We start from the raw sequence: 17,915 nt of genomic DNA on the forward strand, positions 1-17,915 counted from the left end.
TCACCCAGAGAGGTTTCGGCAGTCAGCGCTGTTTGCTGTGAACAAAAATCTCCTTTTTTTTTTTTTTTTTGTCCGAGAGATGGAATTGGATTTTACCCACAGGTTACTCTGTTTGGAGTTCCTGTGTGTTTTTTTTTTTATAGCGTGTGTTCGTCAACGCACTTTTTTGTTGATGCCTTGTGCGTTTTGTACTGAAGAGCGGCGTGTGAGCCATCTCGCCACAGCAGCAGCAGCAGCGGCAGCAGCAGGAGCAGCTGCCTGCTCGAGCCCACACACTCCCTCTGTAGCCGAGCCATCGGGAGATTTCTGTGGAAGCCCTTCCATCCTGCCTTTCGAGTGCGCGCCTGAGTGTGTGTGTGTGTGTGCGTGTGTGCGTGCGCGCGCGCGTATGCATGCGTACGTGTGTGCAGGCGGCGGGGAAGAGTCAAAAGCGTATCTGTTGCCCTGTTCGGATCTCACATCTTCCCCCTCGACGACTCTCGCAGGATGTGTTCTGCAGGAACGCGCCTGGAGGCGAAGACGAAGAGTTGAAAACAAGGCGCGCAAGTGAGAATCAAAGGCAGGCAAATGAGCGCTCGCACAGCATTTGGGCCGGGCGCACTCAAAGCTAATAGGACGCGAGCGCCGGTTTCATCTGCTAAACCTTGCATTAGCAGTCAATTTAGCCGTCAGACGGTGAAACGAGGCACTCAGTGTTTTATGTTGTCAGCCAGTTGAACGCTGGCCCTATTCTGCTGCAGACACACTTTAGCGCCGTAGTAGCCCTGCAGAGTGGGCGGCGTGTGGCATGCAGGATGCATCTTTTTTCGATTAAAGACGAGCATTGAGGGGCAAGTAGAAAAACTTGTCTGTCACTGACTGCAGCTACCAGTTTCAGGTTGACATGAGTGCTTTCGCTCGATGATGATCGTCATCATTGCTCATTGTTGCTTCTTTATTTTGATTTGTTCAAAGGTCCAATATGTGATATTAAAAACCCCTTCACTCGACCAGTAATCTGTTTTTCTAGATTAGATTAGAAGAGATTAGATGTGTATTGCCTGTCCTTTATTTGCTCTGCTTGCCCCGTTTGCCAGAAAGTTATGTGCTGATTCTTGAAATTGTCCCTTTGTGATGGCATAAAGAGCATGCAAACCTCACTGACAACCCTCCCCCGGCCCATTACCCCAAGCGGCAGTTGGGAAGACATGTGGAAGCTACATCAATTTGAGGCTGAGACTTAACAGAGGGTTAAATGTGCTTTTTTTTTCCTTTTCTTTTTTTTTTTTTCGAAGATCTACGTTTAAGTTTTCTGTCGGATAGTTAACCGTGCAAGGTTACGCATGTGAAAAGATATTAATTAGCTGTTTCATTTCTTGAATTCTAACTGTTTCACCCACCAGTTTTTCGCAAAATAAAATAAATAAAATAATTTTTTTTTTAAATTCCGACAAAGTACAATTGCGATTTGCAGGCGTTTTCATTGAACGGTGTGAAGCGCACAAGCTGTTATTGCCGTAAACTCTCGTCCCGTGAGATTTACGAGAATTACGTTCGATTTTGTTTCTTTACGTTTGTTTGCTGTCAAGAATGGTTGTTCTATTTTTCTCTTTTGATTACTTGTAAAAAATATTCAGTCTCCTCCTCCGTCCACACATAATGCGCCTTTTTCACTTGAGGTGAACTGGTCACGTGACCCCGTACATCACGGCCGGTGATGTGTAAATGTTTCCATGACACTTTTGCGATATACCTCTATATCGATATGTCTGAACAATTGCGATATTTAGGTTTTGCGCAGTTGTAGGTGTCATGGAAATGCAGCTAGAGTGTCCCTGCTTCACTGGTGATCTGCACTGGAGTGCCTGAGTTTGCGCGCAAACCAAAGGGAATTCGGCCAGAGCCACCTCGGCGAGCGGCAAAATAAAGCTGTTCTGTCAGAAAGTGTGACCGGTCGGCGGTTCTAATTACACTTCAGACAGACGGATTCGGGTTCGGTTTGCGGAGGTTGTGCCGGGGTGCCTGTCAGACGGACTACGTGGCGGCGAGGACGAGCAGGGAGGACGGGGAGAGAGAGAGAGAGAGGGAGCGAGAGAGAGAGAGAGAGAGGTGGCACAGCTGGTCAGAGGGGAAGGAAGGGATAGAAGGAAGTTCAATTCAGACTTTAATGGAAGCGCCGCTGCTCGGGGGGGGGGGGGGCCTCGACATTCTGGCGCTGACGGGTCGCCACCGCTTGCCTTGTTTCTGCACATTTGCTGTTTGTTAGTGCAGCTGCCGTTTACATGAGAAAGAATAAGGAGGAACTAATGCGACATCGAGCCACTGATGTCCCGATTATGTGTGTGTGTCCCCGTCAAACAGTCTTAAATACCTGTCTATTCTTCCTGTTCGTCTGTTGGGTTTTGTCATGGCTGTGATGAAGCAAACCGTCCAAGCAGAAAGCAATGTCAAATGTTGTGTAATCATGAAAAATGAAGATATGTCTTGCAAGTTTTTTTTTTTTTTTTTTCAATGTCCTGGAGGTTAAAAATTGCAACAAAAAAAACTGCAAAAAAAAAAATGAGCTTGCGTCCAGTAACTGATCTGGAGCAGATAAAACAGAAAACGGGCTTGAAGAGCCCGTCCTGAGACGGCAGCGTTCACACGCACTTTGCTTCAACTCTGCAAGTCCTCGTATTATTCCCGTCCCGCCTCTCGTCCGTAGATGGGAGGACGAGATGTGAGACGGCCTTTGTTGCCTCGGCTCCCCGCCATGTGCGGGGCTGCCGCCGCCTTCAGCCGCCGCCATGTTTTCATGTGTTTGTGAAATAACCGGGGAGACGGAGGCGCAAGTGCTTCCTGTTTTCCGACCCCCGCAGCCGGAAGCAGCCAATACGTGCTTGTGATGTTGTCGAGATTTTTTCTTTTCTTTTTTTTTTGTTTGTTTGCCTTTGTCAACTTCTTACATGTCACGCCGACCGCTTGCAACACAAGTCAAAAACACGAGTTTTTTTTTTTTTGTTTTGCATTTCTTATTTATTTATTTATTTTGGAACAGAATTTGACATTGGACGACCGATTGGCAATCAGCTCCAGATAAGTTCTGCACACTCCACCTCGTGGCTTTTGAAGCTGTATCACCCCTGTATTAATCACACATGTCTTCAGTTGTGCAGTTTTTTTTAGTGTTACTGTGGTTGCAGATGGCCTGTGCAAACGGAAAATTGTACTCCATGTGCGTAAAGTGTTATCTTGGGCTTTTTAGATGTCTGCACCTGTTGGCGAGGAGCTTGAGGAGCTCCTCCGTGGGACCGGGGGAGGCAGCGGTGCTGGTGCGAGGGCTCTGCAGGCTGCAGCACCCTGGGGTTAATGAGCGGTGTGAGAAAAACAGACAAGAGTTTGAGAAGATGTGGGGGGGTAGGGAAGCATGCAAGCAAGCACGCGCGCACGCACACACGCGCACACACACACACACACATGCAAAGTCCCCAGAGGAAGCAGGAGACGATGGAAGGGCCCAAGAGAGAAGACGGCTCTTGTTGGCTCCAAACAAAGCAGGAATTTAGCAGCAGATTTCTCTTCATGCACCATTACAAGGAGTAAACAGAGCCAAAAGGCAGATCCGTCGGGTTTTGTTGTTTTCTCTCTCTTTTTTTTTTTTTCTTATTTCCTCCGCCGTTAGATCTCGCGAAACACTCTGACGGTTTCACTTATGCTTATCAGTCAAGAGGCGTCGAGGTGATTCACATTCGCAAGACGTGAAACCAAGAGCAGCAATCACATCCACATTAGCGGCCGACTGTCGCTGTTAAAAGTCCCTCATTCTGTTTTTCTGTCGACGATACGTGCGTCGCTGACCTCGCGGTGAACTCGCCCGCAGATGCAAACCGTTTCGTCTTCTGCGCCGGCGGCTCGCTCAGCTTTCGACGGTGCTGGAAAGCGCCCCCTTCGTGATGTCACAAAGAGATGCTGTTACCCCCCCCCCCAACCAGCTTAGAGACTGTTGTCTTTTTCAGCCTTTGTTTGCGCGAGTTTGCCCCTTCCAAACATCTGGAGTCTGGGACGAGAGAAAAGTGGGTCGCTGCCGGCGCAACATGTGACGCACATTTATTAAGATGATTTATTTATTTTTTCTATCGGACCAGCAACTCAACAAGTTTCCGTCCCTGCTCACCCGGCCAGAACTTCCCACTAGTTTGGCGCTGTAACCAAAATGTGACGTGACAGTATTGACCCAGACACCTGCTACTTTGTGCACACACACACACACACACACAACACACACACAAACACACACACTCAAAGTGAGTTCCTTTCAATCCAAATGCCCTTCTCACGCAAATAGAGTAGGCAGGCAGGATCCCCTCTCGGCCTATTTATCAGAAAAGGGGTGGTGTTGGGTTTGAGAAGGGACAGACACCGTGGACCCCCTCTATTGTTCTGGCTGGGTTTAAGAGGTGGAGGGGGGGCAGGGATGGAACCGGGGCTAGGATGGGAATGGGAGACCCCAACAATGCCACAAAGCCCCCCACTGATCTTCCTGCATATGAGCATGACCTGCTCTGACAGACCAGACTCCATCCAAATTATAATGAAACTCTGCACTTTTTTTTTTTTTTTTTTTTTTTTTTTCAAGTATCAAACCCAAACCCCGTCTGGGTTAGTGCTTAAAATGGATGCCGGTACAGAATGAAACCAAAGTGAGTGTCAAAGCCGAGCAAAACCAAACGCCAGTCAAACGATGGGATGAATTCTCTCACGGCGGCGGCGGCGGGGGGGTGCAACGAACCATTCAAATAAGCATCAATGAGCCAAACCAGAACCCGAATCAGTCAAGTCAGAGGTAAAGCTGGGCTTTAAAAAATGTGTCTTCCTATTTTTGTTGTTTTCAAACCTCTAATGCATCACAATCCCTCTGTGAGGTCACTCTGAGAGATTGTTGCAACACACTTGCAGTTTTGAAAATGAACCAAAATAAGCATGTGGTCAGCAACATGTCAGTCTGCAACTGCTTTCTGAAAGATCTGTCAGTTTGACTCTCGCTCATCTGCATGATCACGTGCGTGTGTGCGTGAGTGTGTGTGTGTGTGTGTGTGTGTGTGTGTGTTTTAGAACCAAATTCCTGGAGGAGCTCATTCAAAGGCCCAGTGTTTAACAATTAAAAGCCTCTATTGTCACGCAACGGTGAAAAACAAACAACAAAACCAAAAGAATGCAGGCATGCTTTCAGTTGCATGAATTCACCCTCCAAAAATAACTGTAAAGTTTTATTATTATTATATATTTTTTTGTATTGAAGAGCAGGTGCAGGTGAATGTGGGTCTGCTCATGATGTCCTGATTTGACAACAGTACCTCCTATCAGAATTAGATTCGGGATCGGGTGAAAACAAAAGATTTAGCATTAGCATGCTAAATCTTAAGCGCCGGTCATTTGAACTTAACAACATGATGAGCAACGTGCAGCGGGAAAACACAGGAAGTGACTGTTTTTTCTTTCGTGGAACTTGTTATTTTTCCCCAATGAATTTCTACTGACTAAAAAAGTTTCTCTCTCTCTCTCTCTCTCTCTCTCTCTCTCTCTCTCTCTCTCTCTCTCTCTCTCTCTCTCGCTCACTCTCTCACTCTCTCTCTCTCTCTGTGGCTTGGCGGGTGTGCATCCAGCTGTGCTCGTCGCTCCCTCCCCCTCCCCTCTCCTCCCCCTTCTTTCTCTTTCTTTCCTCGCCGTGGCCTTTGCTGCAAAGCTCTTTGTCGCCCCGCTTAGACCGGGTTGGGGGGGCGGGGGGGTGGGTGGGGGAGTGGGGGGGGGGGGGCGTGAGGTGAAGAGCAGTTTGTTCATAATGGATTATTGATTAGTCTGAGAACGGGGGTCTGATTCTGTCCGCGTGTGTTTACGTAAGGCGCCGTATAGCGCGGCCTCTGTCTCCTCGCTGCAGCTCTGAATGCCTCTATGAGCAACTGTATGGAGGATACCGGTGTTTTTTCTGGTTTTTTTTTTTTTTTGGTAAAGTGCTCTCTGTATCTTGTGTTCCATGAGGCCGCGTGTGTGTGTTTGTGTGCACGCGTGCGGCTCTCAGTACGGGTGTTTAAGCCCTCAATGCTGCCTGTATGAAACAGTGTTCAAGGCGCACAGTGTGCACATATTGAAAAGGCGTGTGTGGACGACATTAAAAGCCCCCTCTGTTTTGCGTCTTGATTCCTCCGTCCCCCCCCCCGCATGTGTGAGCCAGTGTGCGGCGCGCTGGAACAAGAGGTCCACTCTTTATTTGTCCCCACGTCCCGCTGTGTGATTTTTTATTTTTTTTCTTTCCCCCTCCCCTTTTCTCAACCTCAAAACGCTCCTCGCCGCGCCGCCTGCCGCGTGGGAGTCACCGCTGAAGGATGTCCCCGCGAGCCGGGGCGACCCGCGGGCCATTATCGTCGATAAGGTGACGGCGCGAGTGAGTCAACGTGCTATGGAAGCCAATCGCGGCACCCTCGGGTGCGGGAGATTTGTGTCGGCCGCTCCGACCGCGATGATTGCCCCGGCGAAGGTGCTTCCCTGGGCCGGATGACGGTGTTTTTCTCTCGCCGCTGAGCCAAGCAGGCCAGGCCAGATATTTAGCTCTTCTGCGTTTTGCCTCTAGAGGGAGCAGCCGAGCCTTTTGCACTAATGAACCCCCCCCCCCCAACCCCCGCCGCCCCACAGCGGGGAATTTGTCATGAAGTCGTGAATAGAATCACAAGGCATATTTGTCGTGCTGCCCGACGTTTGTTTTCGCACATCTTGGCAGGCCGACAGTGCGAGATGTGTGAAAACTACACAAGCGAATCGCTTCCAGCTGTAAACAAGTCATGACGTGGCCTCGTTTGCCACCGTCTTTTGGTTTGTTCCTTTTTTTTTCTTCTTCTCTCCTTTCTCTGGTCATGATCCATTCCAGATGTGAACCCCAGAAGTCAACAAGTGCAGGGATAGAATAGCCTCGGCTGATCTGCAAAGAAAGACAAGGAAAGGGTGGGAAAATTAAAAAAAAAAAAAAAATTTGCTCTTCTCCCCCGAACTTTATCCACCACCGTCCGCAGAGTGACCGCACAAAGAAAGAAAAAGAAAGAAAGAAAGAAAGAATGCCGGGGTGGGGGTTGGTGGTGATGCTGGTGGTGGTGGTGGTGGTGGGGGGGGTTGAAGAGAGCAGTTTGTTTTGGTACGACACAGCAGTCATTATCAGCTAAAACGTTGTCTCCACTCCCAGTGACTCATCGTATGAAAGCCACTGTGTGCATTAACGGCGCGGCGAAGGAAATGCTTTCTCTCTGTGCGGCTTTAGGCTCGTCCACAGGCTTTGATTGCACCTGTTTAAAGGTGGGAGAAGTGTTTTTTTTTTTTTTTTTTTTTTTAATTGGAATAACAAACAGAAACAAAAAAAAGCATATTGATACAGATTTCAACACGGCTTCCCTTATTAATCCAGTTCCTATCTGCCTCCGAGATATTAGCTGTGGATGTTTGTACTAGCTTTACTCCGTCTTAGCCTTTCTTTATACAATGTTGACCTTAAATAGAGATTTCATGTCCCTCTTTTCTTTTTTGATGACGCTGCTGATCGGTAATCTTGTCTTTTGCTCTTGGTCAGGTTTTCTTTTTTTTTTGTCTCTCTCTGTCTCTCTCTCTCTCTCTGTTTCTCTCTCTCTCTTCTCCTTAAGCCAATTTGTCATTTTTTTTTTTTTGCCCGCATGGTGAGGAGCCTGCATTGTTTCCCTTCTGGAGGCTAATCTTATTACATTTCAATTTGCACATGTGACCGTCTGGTGGATGACAGGCTTACTGTGGAAGAGGCTCAACCCTGCTCATCCACTCGCCCGGACCCCCCTAATCATTGAGGTCATTTAATAAGAAGAATAAGATTATTATCCTCTGTTTTAAGCACGCGCAAGCAGGAGCCAAAGCAGCGATACGCGACGTCGGGAGACACACTTAGAGTAAGAAATGGAACAGGCAATGTTGACACGGGCAGATCAGTGGTTTTTTTAGAACCATTATCTTTGTTTATTAGTTTCTTTCGGTCTTTTAAATTAAGACCTTTTTTTTTTTTACAGATAAAACGTAGTTGCTGAGCAACAAACTCTGGCGCTGTGTCAGTTATGTCTCATGTGACTTTAAGATAATTGCTTTTAGTTATTTTATTGTCTCAAGCAGATGTGACACAAATTAGGTGAAATATGAAATTAGACTTGCTATTTATATAAAAGTACACACAGTTGATTGTTACATTATTGATACTAACTTCTTTATCCATTTGTAAGTTTTAAACTTTGTACAAAGAATAAATTGTAACTTCTGTGTTTTTAAAGCAAATTTTGTTTCGTTACTCAAATACGCAAAGAGGCACGTTGAATAAAGAAACACTTTCATTAAAATGAATCATCTCTGCTCAAGTCACAATATGCCGTGAAAGAAAATCCCCGGCATATTACAGGTTGTGGGTTCGTCTGGTTTGCCTGACCATAAAAATAAAGAAAACCTACGTGCATGCAAAGACAGTGCAGATGTTTGGAGTCTAATTTAGTTGTATTATTTATTTGAAAGTCAAGCCTTAAATTGATGCCAGCATTGATGTTGAGCGACTTTTTTTAATCGTGTATGCTGTCACGCTGCATGCCGTCGCAGGAAGTCCCTGGACTCCCCTACGGCAGTGCAGAAGGTCGGTGTCCCCCCCCCCCCCCCTCTTGCTCGGTGTCACCTGTCATCCTGTACAAGAGGGAAGACACCAGATTATGGATGAATATTTTACTTTTGAGGCATAATGTTTTATTAAACGGCTGCCGCGCTCCTTTCAGACAAGCCGTGATGGAAAATCAGAATCCTTCTTTTGTCAAAATAGCGACGCGAGCAGCGGCCGAACTCTCCAGTTGGCTCCTGCAGCCTGCAAAACGCACGTTGACCTCGGCTAGCGCGGCGCTATTCACCTGCAGCGGGTAGAGTGTAAGATATATAATTGTTCTTGTGCTAACTTTCTTCCACCACCTTATCCTCTTATGATTATGATCAATTATCCACTTATAATTAGAGGCTGGCAGCAACTCAGCTCACTACCTCTGGCACTTCATATAAAAGCCCCCTAATAACGCTGTCAGTCACGTCTCATATGGTCCACACGTTGAGGGGTTTGGCAATCTCCTGCAATTATAGTTAACTTCCAGTTTTGCTCTGCCAAAAAAAAAAAAAAGTTTCCTCCACAAAGAACAAAGGGAAAGACGAATTGTTCATCACATTAATTACATAATGCAGTTTAAACCGCGCATATTCAGCAGGGGGAGATTTTTGTGGAGCATTTGTGACATGGGGGGAGTTTTGAAACTGTAGTTTCCCCTCTTGTCACCCTGCCCCTCTTCTGTCGCTGTTTGACTCCGGCCGAGCCAGACTCGACTCCGGTTTGAGAAACCCGGTAAAGCAAACTGTCTGACGAGCCACTTCCTGTTGTGTACTTAAGATCCCTGTCACGTGACCGCGTCGGTTGGGGTTGGTGCGGGGTGGGAGGGAGGTGGGAGGAGGGAGCCTGGTGCTGCTGCTGATTGTGCTGATGTGCACACAGCCCCCCCCTCCCCTCCCCCGCGCCCTCCCCGGCCCTGATTGTGCAAAGTGTCAACTCAGCCATTGTGGAGTCGGAGCCTCCAAGCCCCACATGGCTCTCTCTCTCTCTCTCTCTCTCTCTCTCTCTCTCTCGCACACACACACACATACACACACTTGAATACTGATCCATGGTGTCATATTGGGCAGACTGGGCCATGAATTTCATTTTTTTCATGTTACTGCTTTCAGTGTAAATTTTATCCAAAGCCTAAAGTCAAAGTACCAAAAGCATGTGGTTGGATCAATAGCCTAAAAAGAAAATGAGTACATTTAAGTGCTAGCTAACTAGCCAGCTAGCCCAGCTGTATGCATAATGCTTTGACCAAAAAGTTCTCAAAGACCACAGGAAGTTCCCGTCGAATGACTTGGTGGCGCTGAGTTTCTCTCTTTTGCCCACAGCCTCAGATGTTTATTTTTCACTTTTCATCCCCTTAACACTCGTGCTATTTCTTTTTCATTCTCAGGTGAATGATGTGCAGTGCGTGAAGGGCGAGGCGGAAGCCTAAGAAGAAGAATGAGACACTGCTATAATGAAGAGAAGAAGTCTCGTGGATTAGCTACTCTGACCTGCACAAACACTTCTCCCCCTGTCAAATACAATAACCTGGTCCTTAAAGAAGTGCTTCACCATTGACTGTCAAATTAACCTCCAATTCTGAGGCTGCGACTTTTTGACTACACGCACAAACGGATGCTAGCTTCCCATTCGTTGCCATCTCCAGTGTGAGCGGCAAACAGATGCGTTCGATTCATTGGCAGCGCGGGCGGATGATGGATAGACGCTGTTGCATCCAGTAACTAGATAGTGCTAAATGGGCTGCTGCGTAAGCAGCTTGATCGCCGCATGATTTACGGCAGATAGCGGTTTAACGGGCCTGACCGGAGGCGAGCTCCGTAGATGTGCGGCCGTAGATAGCGGTAGTCCTCAAGGTTTTTGTGTTTAAGCAAGTTCGCGAAAAGAAGGCCCAGACCGACAGTGCGTTTTCTGGGCGGTGCGATGAATCCCAGAGACAGCGTGGAGATCCTGAACGCCGAGAAGGGAGACCCGAAGGAGATCTTGGACCAGGTCAAGGCCGAGAAGAACGAGGCGGAGGGCGAGGACGACCCCACGCCGGGGTCCCATGACTGCAGCATCTGCGGACGGAGCTTCCCGTTCCTCAGCTCCCTGTCGCAGCACATGAGACGCCACACGGGAGTGCGCCCGTACAAGTGTCCCTACTGCGACCACAGGGCCTCGCAGAAGGGCAACCTCAAGGTTCACATCCGCAGCCACAAGCTGGGCACGCTCTCCAGCCACCACTCCAACGAGGACGACGAGGGCGGGGCGGAGGAGGAGATGAGTGTCTCGGAGGGCCTCGACGGGGGCACGAGCCCGACCAAGAGCAGCTCGGCGTGCAACAGGGTGGTCAGCGGGGACGCCGGGGAGGACGGTCGGAGGAAGACGCCTGTGAGGAGCCTGAAAAGAGAGAAGTCCCTCCCCGGCCAGAAGCCTTTCTGTTGCCGCCTGTGCGGCTACGAGGCCTTGCGAGAGGACCAGCTGCTGAGCCACATTGAGAAGGTCCACATCATGGTGGACACAGAGGAGGAAGCCTCCGTGAAGGAAGAGGTGGATGATACAGACGCCCAACAGCAGGGCGACGGGACCTTTCCCTGCGAGACGTGCGGGCAGGTCTTCAGCCAGGCCTGGTTCCTCAAGTCGCACATGAAGAAGCACGCAGGCATCCTGGACCACTGCTGCCGTATCTGCGGGAGGCGCTTCCGCGAGGCCTGGTTTCTCAAGTCGCACATGAAGACGCACAACACCAAATCCAGGTCACGCTCAAAGTCCGACTTGGCCGAGCACCCGACCACCATCAACAACGTGGCTCAGGATCCTGACGTGGGCAACGGCTCCGTTGCGTCCGTCTATCAGATGTGTTCCAAGTGCGGGAACCTGTTCCACAGCAAGGAGAGCTTGAGGGCCCACGAGAAGGTCCATTGCCTCACCCAAGGTAGGAAATCCCAAAGTGGACTCGGCGATGACGAGGATCCACCTGCTGCTAAGAGACGTTACCTTGACTACCTGAACCTCCAGCCCGTGGAGGACAAGACACTGGAGCGAGAGGAAGAGCTGGAGCAGAAACAACTCGGTCAAAGAATTCCGGAGCTCGACCCCGTTTGCAGCTACCAGGCCTGGCAGTTGGCCACCAAAGGAAGGGTCGTGGAGCCCATCGAGCTGGGCTACAAGAGCTCTTATGGCGGAGGAGGCATGGAGGACGACGCCCTCGCCGGAGCCGCCGTGGTTTACGAGAAGGAAAACGGCCGGTACGTCTTACAAGGCCAAGAGAAACGCGGCCCGGGGCGACGCAGCAGCTCCAGTTTGACGAACCAGGCCTCTTCGGGAGACCGGTCACCGGAGAGCCTCAGCGACTCCGAGTACCGTCCGTCGTCCCGGCAGGAGAGGCGGCGGCCGTCGCAGGCGCAGGCGCCTCCCAAGTCCCACGAGTGCTTTGAGTGCGGCAAGGTTTTCCGCAGCCGCCACCAGATGATCGTCCACCAGCGGGTCCACAGAAGAGACGGAAGTAGGGCGTCCACGGAGGACAAGGAGAGGAGCACGAGAGACGACAGATGGGGCTCCACCAGCGAACCCGAGTCTGGCTCCGCCAGCAGGCCCAGCACCCCGGGCTACGGGGACTCTCCACCAGCCTCCACTCTTGGCAGCCAGGCCTCGGAGATGGGAACAACAAAGTCTGGAGAGATATCAGGTCAGTCTCTGATACATGATTAATATTGCAGCCGTCCCCGTACGTCACTTTTCAATCGTCAGCAGTAAAGGGGGGTGCCCAAGAACTACCTTTACTTTGAGAGGTGGTCATTACAAATACATGAATTGCAGCTCCTAGGGCCAATGTGTCAGATTGGATTAGTGGGATCAATTGGAATGAAACAGCAAGAAAATACATTTGAATGTTGACATCGACAACATAAACGATGGGATTCTTTGTTACATTAGTTGTCGTTAAAATAATATTGTTATATTAAGTGCAGATCCACCACCACACACTAATAAGGAGACAGCCATGTTGTGCAACCACATTTCGAGAGAAGTCCAAATCTTCGATTTTTCTGCTATTAAAATGCTCGATTGTTTAACATTACTTCCAACATGCCTTCCTGCAATTGGATACCACTGAATCTTACACACTAGGCCTTTGACTTGCAATATTAATCTCTTTTGAATACACATTCTTCTACTGATCCTATGAACCCTTTGTTGAATCTCGCGGTTCATTCAAAATGGAGTCACTGATAAGGAAGAAAACACTTTATAGACAAAATAATGGCGCACACGCGCACGTTAACTAGTCCAAACAAGCTCTGTTTTCCAGCAGCACCGTGACTGCAGCTCTTTCAAGCCTCCCACCACAGGCCTCAGACTGTTCACTGGCCCGTAGTAAACATCTGTTGATGAAATGTGCTTTGTGTAGGTGCAGCTCCTCCACTCCACACTCTGAGTGCAAGCTGGGGGTGGTGGAGCCTCCGTGTGGCCACATATTAAAACTTCACCTGAATTGATCCCTTTTATGAGATGGATAAAAAAAACAAAAAAAACAAGAATTACTTTTGACTACATCCCATTGACTTTGACTGCTGCATAAAGATTTTTAAGGGACTGGTGGCCAAGTGAAGCAGCCAAGTGAAGCCGTGTCCCTGTTAGTAGCCCATCAGCAGAAGAGAAGGCATTTTTGGAATACCTATCATTTTTTCACCTCCACAACCAATAAACACAGTGGAGGGGGGGGGGGGCGAGCTGCCCATTCAAGGGCAAAACAACCATAATAATGGTCAGAATATGGTAGAGGAGTGGGTCCTGGTAATTGAAGCACTTTCAGCCCTTCTGTCTTCTCACGATCGTCATTTACCAAAGTACCCAATTCAAAAACGGCAGGCCTTGGTGTGAAGCTAAGAACAGCGGTGATGGCTTCCATTCCTTCCTAGCAGCACAGCCCTTCGAAAATAGCAGCAGCATTTCTTCAGGCCTGATCGAGCTGTGTGTTCTATTTCAGCTCTTCCTGTCTCAGGAAACTCCCCTCACCCCCCTATCTGTGTAAATATGCTTTTTGCGCTCCTTTTTTTTTTTTTTTTAATCTTTGCCATTGAAATCTGTCCTCGTGTTGCTTTAACTCACGGCTGTATTTGTCATGGAACCTCTTGATAAGACACACCGATACTGAGAAGTTTATGGCGTGGTTCCCCCAGTTTAATGGAATTATGCTAATATAATTCAATACTTTATAGTGTTGGCTCACACATGTGTTTATGCCATACTCGGCATGGCTTAGTTTATGGTTTTATTCTATTCACTTGATATGTACTTGTGGCATAGAAAGCATACATAACAGTGTAATTCAAATAACTGATGTCATTCAATCTCTATTAATGCAGTGCATTTGTTCATCTACTACTAATGCTACAAAATACTCATAAAACCATATGCAAAATCAATAAAGCAAATCCATAAAAAAAAGTCAAAAGTGGTTTACACAACCTGCTCCAAAAGGAAGAAAAAAGTAACAATAAACAAAGTAAATACACACAATTCAAATGAGCCTTGAAAACAGAATGCAGAATAACCATAATCGGCTTTACAGCAGAGGGCAAAGCGGTCACCTTAAAACAAATGACAAACAAATCCAACCAAAAGGCTTTATGTTAAAGTTGTGCCGCATATTCACTCTTAGTGGCTACCGTCCACTGAGAGCTTCTATACCTTTTGTCTTAATCCCCGAGGTTACATCCTGTGACACTCCTAATGTCTGTCAGCCGCTCTTCTTAGCATTGACCCTGCAATGCAGCCCGATGTCTGAGGGATTGGATATTTATAGAGTCACCTCCTGATGGAGACGGATGCTGGCAAGAAGGGTGGGAGAGACACTCAGAGGACACCCTCGTGGAAAATAGCCTCGCAAAGTCCCTCCCCCTATCTGCTGTTTGAAGTTGTAAATTATGAACAGCTCAGTGCGACTCAACAGACCTGTTTTCTGAGTATTGTTGTTTTTGATTGGGGCCCAAGCGCCTTGACATACGACAGCAGTCGCTTTCCTTAGTTAGTTAGTTAGTTTGTTACGGTATAAACTGTATACAGATATTGAGTGTGTCTTCATGAATGTCTTTCGCTTGTTTCAAGGACACATTAACATGGACGTTGTTCACCTCACCATGCACAGTTATTGCTGCAGGCCCTTTTCCTTGATTCAGCTTGATTCAGAGTGTTGTGAAACAAATACATCTGTTCATAACAGGCTGACGATGCAAGTTCCTCACACTCAGATTCTGTTTGATAATATCCCTGCCCTTTCCAGCTGTAACATTTAAAATCCTGTTCACCTCCGCCATCTAGTGGAATATTGATAAAACTGCAGCATAGTAAAAATACAGCAAAATACAGGTATTACAGTGTCGTTACCAGAACGGTAAAACAGAAAATATGAACTTAAACTATGTTTTGAAGTATGTTTTTTTTTTTAACATATGTATTATGAATGAATGCTAGTACAATGTTAGTGGCATTATTATGTAAATAATTTACTTATTAAGGAGAAAATTGCCAATGATTGTTGAGATGAGATGATGTAATGCATGACCTAGTCAAGATTTCAGAAAAAAAAATACAGCTCTTTATTCTTTATTCCTAATTTGCAAGTATATTTCAACCCGGTAATTGTTTTCTCGGAAGAAAATAAAATATAAACTCATTAAACTCATTAGCGAGGTAGATGAAGAGGCTCGCGAGGAGTAAACTGACCAATACTGCAGCCTGGTGGCCATTCTCCCAAACTGCACGTTGGGCCAATACTGCTACCTGGTGGCCATTCTCGCAAACTGCGTGCACGTGGAACCCAGTGAACTAAGCGCAGATGTAATGAGCTCTGACTCAGTGCTGCTAGTGGCGGGGAGGGTGGTTTCACCGCAGCCGCTGACCTTTATGTTGTAATTTCCTCTTCTTACAGATGAGAAACCTTACGTCTGCAGCCCCTGTGATTTTGTCACGACCGATCTGAAGGCCTACACCACACATGTCCGTGTCCGACACCCCGCTGCCTCAGACAGACCCAGCCCCAGCGCCGCCTCCGGCTCGGACCGGGTCGCCCCCGGTGGATACTCCAAGCTGAAGAAAGCCCTCCTGCAGGGCCTGAACAAGGCCGCCTCCCCTCCTGCTTACCTCGACCCCGGCGCGACCCCCGTCGACCTGTGCGTCCGGGCCGAGGGTTGCAGAGGCGCCGTCGGCGTCGACCTGGACCGGAAGAACCTAACCAGCCACAAGTGCTCCTTCTGCTCCCACTCCACCCGCTACCCGGAGGTGCTGTGGATGCACCAGACTGTGGCTCACCGCATCAACAGCAGCAGCTCCAGCATTGCTCCCAAGTGGGCTCTGAAAAATTGCTCCAAAGGCCCCAGGGACAAATTATCGTCGGCTTCGTGGAGGCGCACCGGCCCCCCGCCTGTGCTGGAGGGGAAGGAGTGCCCGCCGCTAACTCCGCCGGTGCGTTTCCAGCGCACCGGGCCCCCGAGCAGCTCCGGCGACGTGTCAAAGAGGAGCAAGCCAACCGGCCAGCCTTCCTCTTCCTCCTCCTCCTCCTCCTCGTCCTCCTCCTCATTATCCAGGGGATCCTCAACCCTCTCAGGCAGCCACGGTGGTAGAGCTCCAACCCGCGGGAGCAGCAGCACCAGACACATGGAGGACCAGAGTCACCAGCCCCCCTTTAGACCCAAGCTAGACGCCTACAACCAGAGACGCCCGCCGTCCTCCTCCAGCTCATCGGACAAGAGCTCCGGTTCCCACTCTCGCTCGGCGGCTCCCAGCCCCGGCTCCGGTTCCGGCTCCGCCACTGGGTCCAGGATGGCCGACCGCTACCTGATGCCTCAGGAGGGCCTGGGCTTCGTGCTGTCCAGCAAACAGGGCCCGCCGGAGTACGGCCGAGCTCGGGGCTCCCCTCACCAGCCGGCCCCCAACTCCCACAGCCAGGGCCGAGCCGGCGCCACCAGGCCCAGCGCCATCGCCCACAGCTCCGCCCTCGGGCACCACTACGCGGCCTCCCAGGCACACGGGGGCGCCATGCTCAACACCCCGCCGCCGTCGACCTCCCTGCCTCCGGAGGTTCACGCCGATGGCAGGCAGGAGACCATGGCGGAGACGCCCGAGGTGCCGCCCGACGCCCTCGGCTTCCTCAAGAACTACAGCCCCCACGAAGTGGCCGCCCTCTACCACCGCTGGGGCGCCGCCAACTCGCTGCTGGACCCCACTGGTAGGAAGCAGCTCCGTGCATCACAACTCAACACTGCAACTCATACCGACGCACCATCATTTGGACAGGGCCTCTCAAAAGCACGTTTAAATGCAGGTTACATTTAAAGGGGTACAAAAGACACACTTTCATCGCCCTGTTCAATGAAGGGTAACCCAGTTGTAATCAGGTACACACGCAGCTCACTCACTGGCCACTTTATTAGGTACATCTCGATAGTGAACGCTCGGACCCCCCCCCTTTTGCCCTCAGAACTGCCTTTGTTCTTTGTGACGTACTTTCAACAGGGTGTCGCAAACGTTCTTCAGAGATTTCTTGCAGTTGCTGCAGATTTTTTTGGGCTGCACGTCCGCAATGCGAATCTCCCGATGCGCCGCATCCCAAAAGGTGCTCCAATGGATTGAGGTCTGGTGACTGGCGGCGAAGGCCAGTAGAGTCCAGTGTACTCGTGTCGTTTTGATCGTTGATCGAGGTTACAGCATAAATGTGGACCTATGAAAGTCCCGAGTGACAGCTCGCCTTCAATGACGACAACTGCCGCTCGGCTGCTCAGCTGTGCGTCGGAACTTGCAAGCTTCTCTTCCTCTGCGCACCGCACAACAAATAACAGACGGGGTCCTCGTAGCTGGAATGTCGTGCGGATGTTAACACAAGAGTGTCGCTCAAAGCGGGCGCGCTCCTCCCGCCGTGCCTGTACTCACTGTGTGTGCTTTCCGTCCTACTCAGTCAGTCACTGTCTTTCCCAGACAGCACATCAGCACCCGGCAGAGACGTATTGATAGACGTTTGTGCCGAGCGATTCCCGACAGGATTTGCAAACACACACGGCCACGCTAGTCTTTGCGATACGTGATGAAAGGGCTCGCCGCTGTCGATGCGTGCGTGCGTGCCCCATTCGTGGTGGTTTTCTCTCCCTTTTTTTCCTTTTTGGTGGAAAAAAGAGTGTGCGTATCCGTGTGCGCGCGTTGACAAGAGAGACTCGACTCCCAGGTCTGCGAGGCATGCCTAGTCTCCGGCTCCACTCTCCCAGAAAAGCTGTCACAAACTGTTTAGGTCACGGGC

At 49.5% G+C, this 17,915-nt stretch overlaps 1 protein-coding gene across 3 annotated transcripts in view; it reads left to right on the top strand.

The window, feature by feature from the left end:
* LOC142879557 (zinc finger protein 516-like) overlaps positions 1-17,915 on the top strand; it is a 49,274-nt gene that overhangs the window by 17,382 nt on the left and 13,977 nt on the right. For all 3 annotated transcript variants that reach the window (XM_076012922.1, XM_076012921.1, XM_076012923.1), the window contains exons 2-3: positions 10,032-12,311; positions 15,558-16,853. In XM_076012922.1, coding sequence (XP_075869037.1) covers positions 10,565-12,311; positions 15,558-16,853 — 3,043 coding nt within the window. In that variant the 5' untranslated portion in view covers positions 10,032-10,564. The remainder of the gene's footprint in view (positions 1-10,031; positions 12,312-15,557; positions 16,854-17,915) is intronic.

The sequence above is a fragment of the Nelusetta ayraudi genome, unplaced genomic scaffold (assembly GCF_046127955.1).
Source record: "Nelusetta ayraudi isolate G7.1 ecotype Tasmania unplaced genomic scaffold, CSIRO-AGI_Nayr_v1 ptg000136l, whole genome shotgun sequence".
Taxonomy (NCBI): Eukaryota; Metazoa; Chordata; class Actinopteri; order Tetraodontiformes; family Monacanthidae; genus Nelusetta; species Nelusetta ayraudi.